The 17,250-nt window shown below is 45.9% G+C and overlaps 1 protein-coding gene across 1 annotated transcript in view; it reads left to right on the top strand.

Moving 5' to 3' along the window:
• Positions 1-14,745, top strand: part of ari-2 (E3 ubiquitin-protein ligase ari-2) — a 39,353-nt gene extending 24,608 nt beyond the window's left edge. The window contains exons 10-14 of the mRNA XM_084579283.1: positions 2,156-2,283; positions 7,166-7,309; positions 8,641-8,709; positions 9,018-9,101; positions 9,621-14,745. Of these exons, the coding sequence (XP_084435409.1) occupies positions 2,156-2,283; positions 7,166-7,309; positions 8,641-8,709; positions 9,018-9,101; positions 9,621-9,689 (494 nt within the window). The 3' untranslated portion in view covers positions 9,690-14,745. The remainder of the gene's footprint in view (positions 1-2,155; positions 2,284-7,165; positions 7,310-8,640; positions 8,710-9,017; positions 9,102-9,620) is intronic.
• The last annotated feature ends 2,505 nt before the right edge of the window (positions 14,746-17,250 follow it).

Below are 17,250 nucleotides of genomic sequence, written 5' to 3'. Positions count from 1 at the left end.
GAAACGTGACTTTCGGTGTCGAAAGTACCGATCAAACCACGCGTTCAAGGGAAGTCACCGGCAAAGTGAAACGGCGTGCAGTGGAGACGTCCGCGGAAGCTAGGCCTAACCTCGGCGGATGCGACACTTTTGACAGCTCGAAGCCGGCTGGGCACTGAAGTTTCAGTGACAGCTTAGACGATTTCGTCAGTGCATTGGATAAGAAGATAAGGATCTTCGAGCGTTGAGGAGACCTAGTACGGCGAGTGCCTTTATCGGCGAGATCGGTGCCGCGAACGCACTGGCGAGCGAGCAGCATGTCGGGAGCGCAGACGGTGCTAACTTTCCGTTCGCGAGTTGGCCAAGAAGTGAAAAGGACTCTCGTCGTTTCTAGAGCTGCGTTGCAGCAGTGTAGCGTGTGCCACGTCCGTTGTGTCGTAGTCGTGCGCGGTGTGCAGCTCCGGTAGACGACGCCCTTCAGCCAGCCCGAGGGAGATTTTTGCCGTGAACGTCAATGCAGGGGTTGCGGCGCTCGTTATTGGTGCTGGATACAATCAACTTTCCCGATTTTGTGTGGTTCTTGGTTTGCCGAAACAAGTGCACCATAAGGAGTTTAATGCCATAACAAAAAATGTGCACCTTGTGGTTACAAAGCAGTGGCTGACAGAAGCAAGGTCTCAGCATCACTAAATAGCCAAGAAAGCACGCCTTGAGAATGCTGCTCACAATGTCACTGTGGGAGCAACATATGATGCTGGTGAATTCTAAAACTGTGCACTGTATCATAATACCCTGGCCTGCATTGTGTGCAATTTTCATGCAGATAGTGCTGCTACAACAGCAATAAACAGCTTTTGTATCCTTAAATCGCATTTTTCTCGAATTCGTATTTTGGGCCGAATATGAGTTTTGTGCACAATATTTTATGTCGTTATTTTAGTTCAATCAACACCAAATTTGGCATGCATAATCTTTAGGATGTGTAGAATGCAAGTATCTAGGTTTAAATGCAATCAGCAGTATTTTTGGGCATGCAAATTTAAAAAATTATCTGGTGCTAGCCACTAAAAACAAGGCACCAGATATAAAATTGTCTCAAAACATGGCATGCCAAGGGAATGTTGCTATGTTGCTTATTTGCACTCAGTGGAGTGTTGGGGACAAGAAGAACTAGTTGGCTCTGCCCTACCATGCTTGCTGCTGTGTACAGCAGCTGCACAAACATGCATTGTTTTTCACTTATGCATGGCATTTAGAATATAAAAACATTAAGCTATTTTAAAACTAAAAGCATATTTAGAAAGAGGAGATCAATCTCTATAAGTGGTGCAATTTTCATTCACCTAGCATCAATATTAAGAAAAAAATGTTTTCGAGTAGCATCTCCCCTTAAACTCTAATAACGAGCTTGTCATTTCCCTTTCAATTATCTGAATAATAGCTTGTGAGGGTCTCGGTTTGGCAGTCTGGAGGTCAAAAAAAAAAGGTAATGTAAGTGGGTTCTCGCACAGCTGCCGCCCTCCCCAATGATCACAGGCTATGTGACGCTCACGGTATAACAGGATGTGCCACATTCGCTGCTAGGGACAAGGGTGGCGCTGGTGAACGCTCGCAGGTTTTCAGTTAGTCAACATAAATACCCAAGCAAGCGGAAGGTTGGACAGCCGTCGATGTGGCTCAGTTGGAAGAGCACTGGACGCGATATTCGGAGGTCGCGAGTTCGACTCCCGCCATCAGCGCATTGTTTTTCCTTCCACTTTTCATTTAATATTCTTTATCCCGATAATCACCATAAGACTAATTCTTATCAAATACTAACAACCAAACATAAAAAAAAAAAAACTCGTAGGCTGTCAGCTCCTTTAAACTATAGATTTCGCACAGTTACATGGCAGCAGTTCCTTCTTGATCTCAGTCTTTACATGCGTGAACTTTGCTTTCTCAACTGCAAAAAAAAGCGTGCTGATCACCAAACAACAGGACATGAAGACAGAACAATCGAAGAATGGGCATAGCCCGAATACCAACTTTTTCTGTTGTTCCTTTCCTTGATTTCGTTGTCTCGTTGTCAATGCAACAGTTTTGCCATTTGTAAATTACCAACTGCCCTACCCCTGTCCCCATCTACCACCCAGAAACCACGTTGTCAGCTATTTTTTTATTTTTTTGTTTCCAGACTGGAGGACGCACGGGAGCGAATACTACGAATGCAGCCGGTATAAGGAGAACCCCAACATAGCCAACGAATCCGCCCACGCGCAGGCGAGGGAAGCCCTCAAGAAGTATCTTTTCTACTTTGAGAGGGTTTGTTTCCTTTCTTTTGTCACTCAAAGGCAGGGGAAATTTTCAAAACTGTGGACGCTCACAATGTTCCTCAGTCCATCTCTCTAAAGTCAAATGCAATGAAATTTTACTCTGCCTGCAATACCTTATAGTATGCTCAGTATGCCGTAAAACTAATCATAACCAAGTTTCGTGCTTCCTGGATATGGTGGAGGAATCGGCATGCGAGCGCCACACGGCCGAGTCCCTTGTGAGTGAATGGACCAGGGAGGGCATGCGGGGAAAGGCCGCAGGCTGAAGTTTGGCTTGGCAGTCTTAGGTTTGATACAGTGGTTACCGTAAAAACCCGCGTATAATACGAGTTTTTTTTCCAACTTTCAGCGTTCCAAATTTCCGCCTCGTATTATTTGCGGATCCCAACCAAAATGTCAAAGTTTTGCGAGAAGTTTTGGTTTCGTTGTTGCCGCGTGGCTACGGCTTGGCTTTGTTATCGATGTGCGGCTACGGCTTGGCTTCGTTGCCCTAACGTGGCCGCCGCACCCCGCAGTGGCCACGACGTCGAGGTGTCGTCTCTTCGTTGTTGGGTCGTCGAGTGCGCACAGCATCAGCGCATGTGCTCTCGTGCAAACCACGGTTCGCGAAAAAGTGCGCGCTTTTTTCTTTAAGTGAACGAGCAAGATGCCAGGGTCTCGGAAACAGTACTCGGCTGCTTTTAAGAGAAAGGTGATTTTAGTTGCTGAAAACATCGGCAACAGTGCGGCCGGGAGGCAGTTTGGCGTCACCGAGGGAAGCATTCGCGGATGGCGACGACAGAAAGAAGCCCTTGTCGCGTGCAAGGGAATGCGAAGAAGCTTTCGCGGGCCAAAGAATGGCGCATTCCCGGAAATTGAACTCGCTCTGACGGAGTTCGTACGAGAACAGCGAGCATCGCATCTAGCTGTGAGCGTAGAGCTTATGCAGGCAAAAGCTAGGGAGCTTGCAAGGGAAAAGGGAATTCCGAGCTCCGCCTTCAAAGCAAGCAAGCACTGGATACATCGCTATATGTGCCGTGCTGGATTCTCGCTAGGCCGGCGAACCTCGATTTCACAAAAGCTGCCCGAATCCTTCGAAGAGCTGCTGGTGGCTTTTCAGCGCCACGTGATTTCTTTGCGAAAGACCAAAAACTTTCAGCTGGGGCAAATAGGCAATGCTGACCAGACGCCGGTTTACCTGGACATGCCATCGCCCCTCACCGTCCATGAGAAGGGCTCTAAACAAGTTTGTATCCGGTCTACTGGAAACGAGAAGACGCGGGTTACAGTCATGCTATCGTGCACGGCAGACGGCCGCAAGCTCCCGCCCTATGTCATCTTCAAGCGCAAGACAATGCCGAAAGGTGAGGAGCTGCCGAAGAATGTCATCGTGAGATGCCATGAAAAAGGTTGGATGAACGAGGATCTTGTCCTCGACTGGGTGAAGTCAGTGTGGTGCAAACGGCCCGGTGCACTGTTGTCCTTTCCATCCATCCTCGTGCTGGACGCGTTTCGTTGCCATTTGGCCGACTCGGTGAAGAGGCTGCTAAGCGACTGCCGCACAGAACTTGTGATTCCGGGTGGGATGACCTCACAACTTCAGCCTCTCGACGTTTGTGTCAACAAACCCTTCAAGGACGCAGTCAAGCGATGCTACGCGGAATGGATGCGGTCAGGTGAGCCTGCAGTGACGCCGGCCGGGCGGCTGAAGCGAGCATCGCCAGCCACGCTGTGCAAATGGATTGTGGACGCGTGGGCAAGCATCCCAGAGGAGCTTGTGCGCCGTTCGTTTAAGAAGTGCGGCATCTCAAACGCCCTCGATGGCACAGAAGATGAGTACCTGTGGGATGATTTGTCCGACAAAGAAATTTCCGAGGAAAGCGCTGCTGAAGATGAAAGTGATTGAAGTGTGAGGTCCGATTTCAATAAATGTCTTGTTTTTTCTCTCTCGTATTATATGCGGTAAAAACTTTTTTTTCCATTTCGCGTCTCCAGAATTTCACCTCGTATTATTTTCGGGTTCGTATTATACGCGGGTTTTTACGGTAAGTACAGTCGAACCGGGATATATCGAACTCGAAGGGGATCGCGAAATAGTTCGATATATCGATAATTCGATATACAGAAATCGGCTTGTGACGGCACTTACGATGCGAAAAAACGATACCGTATTTGTCGCCTAATCAACCCACTCGCATAATGAACTCACCCTTCACTTTTGCACCCGAGAATTTGAAAAAAAAAAAAAAAAATGTGTTAAGACTAGCTCACTCGCATGCAAGCGACGAGCGGCAGCGACAGAGCGAAAATTTTCAAACTTGTTGGAACTGCGTCCCTATCGCCGCTCGATCCACCGCGGCAGCTCAAAACAAGGTTTCTGTGTTGCATGTCTATGGCGCGCATCAGTCCGTTTTGGTCGTCTCATCCACAGCTCACTGGCAGCGTGCCAAGATGCTGCGCAGCAATAACGTCAGGGCGCGTTTATCTTTTTATAGCTCTTGCGGTGGAGGGGAATGAACTTGGCAGAGTGCCCGTGATGGCTTGATTGCACAAGCCTGGTTCGATTTATCACGCCGCGCTTGGGGCGGGCGTCATGATCGCAGCAGCTGACCGCGTGCTTTCGCTGCTTCATACATGCAAGGATAAACGATAAAAAATAAATAAAATAAACAATCCGCAAAAAAAAATAAAAATCCTTGCCACTTTTTAACGTCCGCAGCCGCCATATCTTACGCTACGCCGCGCGTACAGCCCAACGATAGGAAAGGATGACTCTCGCAAAAAAAAAAGAAAGAAAGAAACGGAGAGCAGGCGCCTCTTAACATCCGCAGGCGCCATAGCCACGTCCGCAGCCGCGCCGCCGCACGTAGAGGGTTCAGAGGGTTCGCAACACACGCTGGAGAAAGCGTCCGACGGCTGTCTGAAAACGGGCTGAGCTGGCTTGGCGCATGCATTGCGTGCTGAAGGAGAGAGATAGCTTAGCAAAAGAATGGGCACACCCACGCACATGGCTTGCAAACGTCATGTGTTGGCGCGCGGGAAACGATAACTGCAGATGCGCGCGCCTTTGGGGAATGGGCGCGGCGCTGCCCAGACCAGCCGTCGCCGAACTGTCCCCTCTCATTCCTTCCGCGCGTGGCTTGAAAACATCACGCGGCAAACGGCCAAGGGTAATGCGACCGTCTTTGGGGAAGGCACGCTTTCCAGTGCGTGGTGTGGAGTTCGATATATCGAACGACTGGTGAAATTGAGTTCGATATATGACGCGGCTTTCCTATACTTTTACATGGGATTTTCAAGGGGATATTTCGTGAGTTCGATATAACCAAAATTCGATATATCCGGGTTCGATATAACCGGGTTCGACTGTATTATAATTTCTGGCTTTATGAAATCTCGTCAATCTCATCAATTTCTGGCGTAATTAAAGTGGTATTCACACGGGTGATTCCAGTGAGGATGGATGTAGAAAGGAAATGCGCGACATGACAGGCCGAGCAAGCTCGGCCCGGCTCCCGAACTCACACATTCACATGGGCGATGGAGGGTTGTCGAGAGAGACGTCGACTGTTTAAAGCCGCACGCAGCAGGACAAGAACAGAGAAGAACACGACAGCAGTTTATGACCCACTAACGTTTCCTTGCCAGTCGGGGAAACAATGAGGACAGCAAATACAGTAGAAAAAAAAGCATTCAAAATAAAATAAAAAAACTCATCGAAAAGGGAAGGGGCCTGCAGAAGAAGGGTTGAGTACAAAACAGCGGGTGGGGTAGATCGTATCGCCTTGGACCCTGAAGGCATGACATGAGCAGAGTCGCCCTCACTTAGAGAGGGATTCCAACGTCCGTGTGAATACCGCTTAAACCTTGTTAACCTAGCCTAAACCTTAATCGAAAATGGGGTAATCAGTCCCCTGAATGTAACCATGCTTCACCTTGGCAGACCTGCTATGGTGATTGGGGCTCTTTTGCTCTCTTCGTTTGCCCGCTGCAAGCTCATTCTGCTACCCGGACTTATTATATTGTTTACTTTTCATTTTCATGTCATGATGACATGGTTAAGCTTGGTTAAGATTGCCTGGCAGTGCACATCTGAAGAAAGCCAACAGCCACTAAAACTGAGGAAAGCATTAAGGATGTGTTATTTTTAATTGGTGGCATTGACCATTGATAAAGTATTAGTTTAAGCACTTTTTTCACTGAAAGGTAACTGTTTAGATTGGGCATCTTTGGCAGTACCGATGTCCCGCTGCTTTCACTGGGCCAAACAGTGGTCTTTTTTTAGTCTGGTGTGCGCATTCTCGACAAGATACTTCTGTAGTTAAGTGTAAAGTTGTTTGTACATTTGCCTGTTGTGTGTTAAAACCAGCCAAAGTGGGTTGTTGCAACCTTTCCTGTTTCAAGAAGTTTTATCAAACAGTTTTACAGTTATGTAAAGGATACTTGTAAATTTTTTTTTTTTGACGTCTTTCCCAGTTCCCTTGCAGAGCCGGATAACTGAGGAGTTAACTCACAAATTATAAAGCACCTTCCATTTTAATGACCGAAATGTAAATTTTCACTAATGCAACAGAACTAATTCAACATGTATTTTAGCAAATTTTCTGGCGACGTGAAGTTATGTTTCGCCTGAAGTGGTAATTTATTGTGATGCGAGACTGAATGCAGTTGTTTTCAGAGACTGCCATTTACAGTACTGTCAGTGATTGCGAGATTGCTCAGCTAAACTGTCTGCATAGCACGGCCTCATGACGCATGGCTGTTCATTGACTGCATTTTTCGAACCTGCATTTTTCGAACCCCTAAACATATGAAACTGCTGCTGGCGTTACCTGCTCGCATCTAGTCTTGGAAGTGGTCCCTCTGTGTTAATCTTTCTTTTCCCCCGTCAGTGGGAGAACCATGCCAAGAGCCTCCGGCTGGAGGAGATGACGCTGAGCGCCATCAAGAGTCGCATCAATGCCAAGGTTATGGCAAATGAGGGCACCTGGATCGACTGGCAGTACCTGCTTGATGCGGTCGCCCTCTTGGCCAAGGTGAGGTGGCACTGGAAGATGGCTGGTTTGACCAAACAGAGGCTGGGCAAAGCCGGGGCATTACGGAAGAACTCAATAACGTGTGTCGGGACAAAAAGTAGCAAATACCGTTTTCTCTTTTTTGGGGGGGGGGGGGGGGGCTGAAATAATTTCGATGCAGATCCAAAGAACATAGCTCACTGTGTCTTCAAACTCGTTTATTTTTGTTAGACCCATGCGAATGGTAGTTTTTTTCTGGTTCAGAACGAATTCGAAGCAGGTAGTAACTTTTTTCAAACAACTTTGAAGCAGATATTTTGAATGCACTCTGTGCGAAACAATACCTATCAGCGCAATAAGCATTTTCAGGAATGCTTTTTTTTTCCCCCAACACATAGGACCATTACACGAAAAAATGCTTTGAAGGTTTGTTTGTTTTGTTTTTTTCACACTGGTTGCAAAGAGGTCATTCGTCGAAACTGAGGAAGTCAACCTACATGCCAGGCCAACAATATTTGTGGGGTGTCATCTACCTGATGTAATCACGCAAGGGACCACACATCTTAAAGCGTTGGCTCTACCGTGCACATTATGCCACAATCGACCCATTGCAACAGGTGTTTGTCTCAGTGTTGTGACAGTGTATACCTACCGCATGACCACAACGTCATAAAAAAATAAACACAAAAATGAAATTAAGAATAATAAGAGGCAAAAATTAAAAAATTCAGGTCACTAAATTTGTTTGTGCGTGGTGGTGTTTCATGAGATAACACTCAATATCCATGTTTGGCAGCATCGGAATGGCTTGAAACTTTTTTTTACTATGATTTTGATGGAGTGCGGGTCTTACGTGGAACTGGCATTTTTCTCTTAAAATTCCCCGACTACAGTGGCGCTCCAATTACACGTCCAGTCTATATGCAGCGACACACATTTTTATGACAAAATAGCGCAGACACGGTAAATCTTTTATTATTATTATTACTTATTTTATTGTACCGTCAGGGCAAAACATTACAGAGGGGAGTGGGTAATATACATAAAATACTTAAAATACAAAGCAAGAAGAGAATAAGCTACCAAAACATGCATAACAATTAGAAAATTAGAATAAGTGATCAAATATATAACAGACACTAAAAATATATTAGACAATAGAAACTGTAACAAAAGGCCGAAACAATGCAGGTTTAGAAATTGTGAATATATACTGCATTGATAATATCATATGGCATGTGTGCGACCTATGTGGTAATTGATTACCACCCACAGTAGAACAGGTTGCTCAGATACGCCAGATACACTGCTGTGATGGTGATAACTGAGCATGATTTCTGTGTGCCTTGCAGTGCCGTTACACCCTGCAGTATACATACCCTTATGCCTACTACATGGAGCCCGGTCCCAGGAAAGAACTGGTAAGCTGTTAGGTTCTTATTGTGAAGTATTTATATATACATTATAATTGTTGTGGCTTTTGATGTTTTGCATCTTTGCCTCGAGATTTTAATTTGCAAAAGCATAGCACGTGGTTGCACATTTCTCGTCGAAGTTGAAATAAATGTGTTCTTAGCTTCTGAGGTGTGGATTGACGTGGTCAGGTTTTTCTTTCGCCTTTCTGCAAGACTGAGGAACGAATGCGTATTTATCTTGATCTGGCATAGACTACCACGTGCGAAAAACTTGCGACTAAGTAACTGGCATTTATCTCTTGGTGTGACCGCAGTTTGAATACCAGCAAGCAACCCTGGAAGCAGAGATAGAGAATCTCTCATGGAAAGTGGAACGTGCCGAGACAACGGACAGAGGGGTGCGTTCTTTGTTTGGTTTACTGCCACAGTTGCATGCAGTGAGGCCAGTAGTGTGCAGTTCATTCGCAGCCTACCTTGCTAGTGAGTATTGAGTGAATACCTGTCTTACAGCGAGGCTATCGCTACAGAAAGTGGAGCTTGTATGAGCTGGAAAAGGTGAAAGACATGACTGATGGGCGTCTCCTCCCCCCACCCTGTGCAAGTTGCTTAGTTGCTCTTACTGTCATGAGTCTAAAGTAGTTAGCAATCATAGAGCCCATAATTTGTCATCATCACTGTCATAAATATCAAGCACACTTCAGGAAAAATATTTTGTTCCGAACTCTGCGTTTCTCAGCAGTGGATGTGTAGAGCTTCGCGGAGCCACAAAAGGCTGAAAAATCGAATTTCGACGAGTACCAAATTTGGATGCAGCCGTTACGGGCACCTCTTTTTCTTTGACCGTGGTAGAGCGCGTCGTGCTGTTATGCATAATGACTAACTAATGCTGCTGTGGCGTGCTCTGGTTGCTGTTTCAGGAGCTTGAAAACCAGATGGATGTCGCTGAGAAGAGGCGTTCGATCCTTCTTAAGGACTTCCTGGTCTAGTGGGACCAGAAAAAAGGCTCTCTAGTCACTTGTGCACTCGAACGCGTGGCTGCTGCTCAAGCGTGCAGGCACACCTAAAAGTGAAGCCGAGCAGTGACCTTTTTTTGCACTAGGACTTTTCACTAACGAAGTAGCGCCCAACTTGCTGTGAGCAGATGGGCCGTACCTCATCGTCACCATCATTGTGTCTTTCATGCTCGCCATCATTTTAATAAGCTTCAGGTGCGAAGCTGGCTGAGACTTGGTTACCTCCTGCTTGCCAGATTTATTTTGTGGTGGCATCGATGTTTGTCACTGGCTCATTTATGCGCTGCAGTGCCTGCCAAAGCGTGCGGACTTAGGTGAGGGTAGCATCGATCATCCATGGTAATACAAAATCTCATATTTACTCACATACCGAACCCTCTTTCCACTTTTTTCGTTGCAAATTTTAATTTTTACAGGACAAAAGAGTTGCCATTTTTTAGTGCACCCTTAAATTTCACGTTATCGTAGTCTGGTACCATGGTGCACACCTTGGCAGTGTGCCAAGATGCTCCGCGGAGATAATGTCGCGGCATATACATTTTTTAGGAGAGCTCTTACGAACTTGGCGAGGTGCCAAAATGCTGCACACCCTCAATAGGAGTGCCAGCAGAAGCGAACATTGCTAAAAAAAACCACTAACTTGATCTCGGCTCATGTGCGTGCTTTTTCTGGTGAATAGAAGAATGTGTGATATGAAGTTCCGACTCCCATAAAAAAATCTTAAACTTTTTGTTTTCCCTGCTTAATGAACCGTCTTCTCCAACTGATGTCAACAGTGAGGTTCAAAAAAGTGCGTACCTGTATCGAATTTCTGGTTGTGAAGCAAATGCGAATAGTGAAAAAATTAGGCATGTGCAATAGGGAATTTTCAGCTCAAAGTAAATACAGTCGAACCTGGATATATTGAACTCGAAGGGGATCGCGAAATAGTTCAATATATCGATAATTCGATATACAGAAATCGGCTTGTGACGCACTTATGATGCAAAAAAACGATACCGTATCTGTCACGTAATCAACCCACTCGCATTATGAACCCACCTTCCACTTTTGCGCCGAGAATTTGAAAAAAAAAAAATGCGTTAAGGCCAGCTCACTCGCATGCAAGCGATTGAGCGATTTCTGCGACGAGCGGCAGCGACAGAGCGAAAAATTTCAAACTTGTTGGAAATGCGTCCTTCTCGCTGCTCGAGCCACCCCGGCAGCTCAAAACAAAGTTTCTGTGTCGCCACAGCAGAAATAGCAAGCATTTTCGCTTGCATGTCGATGGCGTGCGTCACTCCGTTTCGGTCGTCTCATCCACCGCTCATTTCTTGGCAGCGTGCCAAGTTGCTGCGCAGCGATAATGTCGGGGCGCGTTTATCTTTTGATAGCTCCTGCGGTGGCGGGGAGCAAATTTGGCAGAGTGCCCGTGATGGCTTGATTGCACAAACCTGGTTCGATTTATCACGCCGCGCTTGGGACGGACGTCAAGATCGCAGCAGCTGACCTCGTGCTTTCGTTGATTCATACATGCAAGGAGAAACGACTCCCGCAAAAATAAAAAAAAAAAACCTGCCGTTTCTTAGCGTCCGAACAGCACAACGATAAGAAAGGATAACTCGCAAAAAAAAAAGAAAGAAAGAAACAGAACTGCCGCTTTTTAACGACCGCAGGCACCATAGTTACGTCAGCCGCCGCGCGAGGGTTCGCAACACACGTTGGAGAAAGCGTCCGACGCCTGTCTGAAAACGGGCTGAGCTGGCTTGGCGCATGCGTAGCGCGTGCTGAAGGAGAGAGATAGCTCGGCAAAAGGATGGGCACACCCATGCACATGGCTTGCAAACGTCATGTGTTGGCGCGCAGGAAATGATAACTGCAGATGCGAGCGCCTTTAGGGAATGGGCGCGACGCTGCCCAGACCAGCCGTCGCCGAACTGTCCCCTCTCATTCCTTCCGCGCGTGGCTTGAAAACGTCACGCGGCAAACGGCCAAGGGTGATGCGATTGTCTTTGGGGAAGGCACATTTTCCAGTGCGGAGTTCGATATATCGAACGACCGGTGAAATTAAGTTCGATATATGACACGGCTTTCCTATACTTTAACATGGGATTTTCAAGGGGATATTCCGCGAGTTCAGTATAACCAAAATTCGATATATCCGGGTTCGATATAACCGGGTTCGACTGTACGAAATGAATAGTTAATTTGATAGAAAAGTATTGAAGTGAAGAAAATAACTTGCGATAGGAAATGTGGGAGTTCAAAGAAAAAAAGAAGAGTTTGATTGTAGCAGTTCCAGAAATGTGTTCACAGAATTCATTGAGAAAATTGAAATTAAAGCGAATAAATATATTTCAAAACTTGCATTAGGTAATGTTCAAACAGCAGTAAACCAAAGTGACCTAAGCATCAGAATCACAAATCCTTACTGCGAGATTGTTTACATGCTACTGATTTTGAATGAAGCATTATCTTAATTCATAAAAAAGGGGACGCTAAGGACTTAAAAAAAAATGCAGACCAATCAGCTTGCTATCTTTTGCGCATAAGCTGTTTACTAAGATAATCACTAATAGAATTGGAACAACCTTACACTTCAATCAAGCTAAAGGTCAGGCAGGTTTTCGGAAACTGTACTCTACTATCGATCATAACTACACCATCAACTAGGCGATAGAAAAATGCTCGGAATATAACCAGCCCTTATCAATAGCATTCATTGATTACGAAAAAGCATTTGACTCAGTAGAAACCTCGACAGTCATAAAGGCATCGAGAAATCGGGGTGTAGGCAAGCCACACGTGAAAGTGCTGGAAGATATATATAGCGGCTGCACAGCAACCATAGTTCTGCATAAAGAAACAAAATTCCTGTAAAGGTGTTGGGCAAGGAGACAATCTTCCCAGTACTATTCACGGCTTGCTTAGAGGAAGTATACAGAGACAAGCTCCATAACCACTGCGCCACCCCGCCGGGATGGTGCAGTGGTTACGGCGCTCGACTACTGTTCCCAAGAATGCGGGATCGAATCCCGGCCTCAGCGGCGGCGTTTCGATGGAGCCGAAAAGCAAGGCGCTCGTGTGCTGTGCTATGTCAGTGCACGTTAAAGAACCCCAGGTGGTCGAAATTTCTAGAGTCCTCCACTACGGTGTCTCTCATAGCCTGAGTCGATTTGGGACGTTAAACCCCACAAACCAATATCAAACCAGAAAGCTCGGTGGGCGGATGAGGTTAAGTCAAGTGGGTGCAGCTAGCACAGGACCGGGTTAAGTGGAGGAGTACGGGAAAGGCCTTTGCCCTGCAGTGGGTATAGTTTGGCTGATGATGATAATGATTTAGAATATAGGTGCAGACATACCGTATTTACTCGATTCTAAGCTTCTAATATTCACGCCCCATGGAGTTGCACATCCCACATATTGCAGTGTAGGAGTGTGACTGAAATTTCGACTGCGTCACATTTCACACTGCACTTGCTTCCTCTGATTTGATTTGCATCGCATATGGTCACGTGACCCACTGCTGCATGATCACGTTTTTGAAGTGCTGCAGGGGAGAGACCGGCTTAAATTCAGTTATGCGAAGCTTAAAGGACGTCAACAAGAGCACCATGCCCAGCTCCGACACGGGGGCAAACCACAGTGCTCATCATTCTACCAAATATTAATCGGAGAGCGCTGTACTCTCGATTTCTGGCATGGTGCTTATGTAGACTACCCCTTGGCCAACAAAGGCGTCGGCGACGCGTTTTCTTCCAAAGCGGGCCAGCAGTGCCGCCATGCTGCCAAGGCATCTCGCTGCATGCGTATGCGAATGCCCCTAACACGCGCTTACCCGCAGATTTGCCGTGTACATCCAAATGCAGTGTCTAGAGTACTAGAATACTTTTGCGTAGCACTACTCCAGACAGAAATGCGCTGTTAGCATGGGCCAGCACGAGATGCGAGCACACCCTCGCACTGTCAGCCATGCTGCTTTATGAAGGCATAAATGCACATATCTTTGGACAGCTGGCTTAAATTTCCTTCTTCTGAGGCGAGTATTTGAATTTAACCAGGCGAAAAAGTAGCAAAGAAGCACCGGGGAGACGTGCCCCTAAACCAAGACTGCGAGCGCAAGAAAATGGCTGCCCTCTTTGCAGAGAAGACTGCGCTACCGCATCAGAACACTGCACTGCTGCCTTTCTGATCATGGTACCTAAGTGGGATGAAACTGGCTTGTTCTATCGTCATCTTCTTTTTTTAGGGCCTTCCGTGCAGCAGACGCAGCACAGTTCCCGTCGCGGCTTGCTCTCTTTCGTATCTTGGCCTTGCCCTATATCAGGTGCTCGTAGCCGTTGAAGACAGAGTTTTGGATGCGGTTGTTGCGCCATGTGCGTGATGAGCGCCAACATTCAGAGCGGTGTGATCGTGCAGCAGTGTTGGAGCGTGCATAAGACTGCAAGTGGCTTTCCCCAAAGGTTAATTTCCTTGACTCTATAAAATTTCGAAACACTTCGAAAATAGTCAAAGGTATTGAATACTGTTATTCACCTTGTTGCCCAAATCGAATACCACATTATTCGAGTCCATATTCAAAACTTTTGAATGTTGAATATTGTGTGCTGCCCAAACAAGTTCTTACTTCATTGCGTTCTGGTGTTGGAGCACAATGCTGAAAGGCGCAAAACTGTCATGTCACAGTGGACACCTCAAACACTCCATGAGAGGAGACAGTGCCATAGCAGAAATGGAACACCCTGTCACTGTATACCATTAAGCCAGCACTGATATCTCTGCCGCACTCACTGCATCGGCATCGCGCATCCGCCTCCACAGTCAGAATGAATGCGCAATCGGGCCAGCAGGGCTGTACGAATGACTAGTCTGCAACATCATTTTCAAGTTTCGGTCTGCCGTGATTGGGGACAATGAGCTTGCATTCATAACTGTCCATGGCATACCAATAATCTGTCATTCATTTTGGGTGCACCTCTCAATGGCTGTCAACGCATTTGTTTTGGCCGGTCTTATCAGGCTTCCAAGTACAGGCAGACCAGAAATACAATTTTTTGTGTTTGAGGGCCACAGTTAATTGTTATTGCCGGTAACAACCTTTTAACTAGGGATGTACAGTTGCATGCAGATTACATGCACCTTTTCCACACGGTGACAGTAGGCTCAAAGAGCGACATGACACTTCACTCCCATGACAAGTGTGTGATTGTACATGTTTACCTAGTGAGCGCTTTTGATTTACAGTCTGCATGCTAAACAGCGGTGAAAGCTGAGGCAACTCTCTTTTAACCCTGTTTAAATCTTCGACTTATATTTCGGTTGATGCATCACAAAATTGGGTGTGCTTAAATTGTTGCGATGTTTTGATATTACCGCAAGCATCAAATACATTCATGTGAAATGAATGAACTAGCGCTGCATTAGATTGGCAGAGATTGCTGACAACCTTTGTTGTCTGCTGCCATTTTGTGATGATGTCGACAAAGATTTGGTAGCGCCCTTATCAAATAGATGGCCCCGGTTTAACATCGGTGCACCTCTGGAAGACTACACTAACGAGTGCTTTGGCAGGCACTGAAGAGTGTATAAATGAAGCTGTGCATAGGAGCATTCTGCAAAGCAAGCGAGAACAGAGTTTGCATTGACTGAGTGGATTGCGCCCCCTGCATTCCTGATGGGGGCGCTGACGGCCCCTTTCCCGTCTTTCCTTTATTACCTTGCTCTCTCCATTTATTTTGTCACGAAATGAAGCGTACTGTCTATTTGTTTAAATTTTGGGGGGGGGGGTCAGTGCAGCGAGATATGGAACCACAGCGTGCCATGTCTCCCTCTGCGTCTTCTTATAAGACAAGGGTACCGAAACGAGAGAGCATGTTTCACAGACAAATTATGTTTCTGGTGATGGCTGTTTCAGTGTACCTAATTGGGTGCGGTGAGAATTTTGGACTATCAAGGCTTGGGTGCTCAATCGCTTTTGATTGCACGTAAGGGCTACCCGTTTGAAAGGCTGCATCATCATGAATTTGCTGGTGTTTCTACTGCAGGGGTGGAAGTGTTGCTCCAATTACTCCATTCTGTTTCAAACTGCTTTTCCTGCTCCATACTACTCCAAAATGAAATATTGCTCCAAAACTGCTCCGAACCGGCTTCCTCGATGTTTTGCCGTCAAATTTAGTGCAACACAGTTTGCCACAAGTGGACCTGCTAAAAATGCGATCTGATGCAGTTTGATTAAACATCTGTGAGAAGCACAGAAGCACATATTATGACTTGCATGTACACAAATTGGGGCCCATTATAGTCAAAACGATGGCAGTACACCAGTGGCAGAGGTATATAACTTATATCTCTCGCTGAGGCCTAATCATATAAAATTTTCATAAACTATAAAAGCATGCAGCATGATGAATGTTTGCTCACAGGTAAATTTAAGATGAGATACAAGTGATTGGGGGATTAATTGCAGAGAAGTGTCCTGTGTACATGTTATATCGCTTTCTCCAGCCTTTTGAATTGTCAGCAGTTAGGGAACTGAGACCAGCGAGCAAAGTAGACACTGCAAACTACCTCGAGCCATTAAAAAACTTGTCCTGTTACAAAGAACTACATGAGTCCTAATGGTTCGTCTGAAACGAAGCAGGTACACCACCAAGGCTGTCACGCCTACACCAGAAAAAAAATAAAGCATACTTTGAACTGTTATGGGGTGACGTCACTTATGTCAAATTTTCTCAAAAGTGTTGGAACGCCATACACGGTGAATAGCCACTGGCCATGAAGTAAAGAATGTGGAGAAGGAAAAGGCTACCCTTCTTGCTGTCTATCTTCCCTGAAGACACTACTGACCACTGCCCAGAAATTAAGCGTATCAATGTGGTAGACTCCCTCTTTGAATCTGTCAAATCAAAATAGTGAAAAGCCTCTAGTTAAATGTAGAAGCAAGCATTCCGTTTGCTGCTAGTCTGTTGCAAATTGTTGCTCAGGTCGGTTTTGCTATTTCAAGGATCCGTGCGTGTTTTGGTTGTTTGTCGTGTCTTGTCAGATACGTACGTATTTAGCAAAGCATTGGACATGGAATAAAAAGTAATAAGGCTGGGTCTTTATGTGTCGGGATGCAAAAATTGCCACCAGCAGAATTGTTTGAGATTAGAAACGTGCTCCAAATCTCTGGTTTTACTGCTCCAAAGCTGCTCCAAAATGGCTTTGTTACTGCTCCCTAAGCTGCTCCATAAATGCTCGAGCCTGCTTCCACCCCTGTTTTAGGAATGTTTCAACAATGTGTGTTTCCAGAACCAAGGCCAAGCATTGTTTACAGCAGTGTGGAATGCCTGAAGAACTATGCTAATGCCGACTCTAGAAGGGAAACCATTGCTGCAAACTAGGGGTGTGTGAATATTGCACTTTTAAAATACGAATGAAATTGAATATCCGGTCAGCAAAAAAAAAAAGACAAAAGCAAATTGCCAAGCATTATTCACCGTGTTTATTTCAGAATTCACGTGCTATTTGCAGATAAAATTAAACAAATTGCACTAGAGTATATACTGTATTGAAA

Source organism: Amblyomma maculatum, chromosome 9, assembly GCF_055883805.1.
Source record: "Amblyomma maculatum isolate TAMU_Amacu chromosome 9, ASM5588380v1, whole genome shotgun sequence".
Taxonomy (NCBI): Eukaryota; Metazoa; Arthropoda; class Arachnida; order Ixodida; family Ixodidae; genus Amblyomma; species Amblyomma maculatum.
The sequence above is the reverse complement of the archived record's forward strand: the minus strand, read 5'-3'. Positions and strand labels throughout refer to the sequence as shown.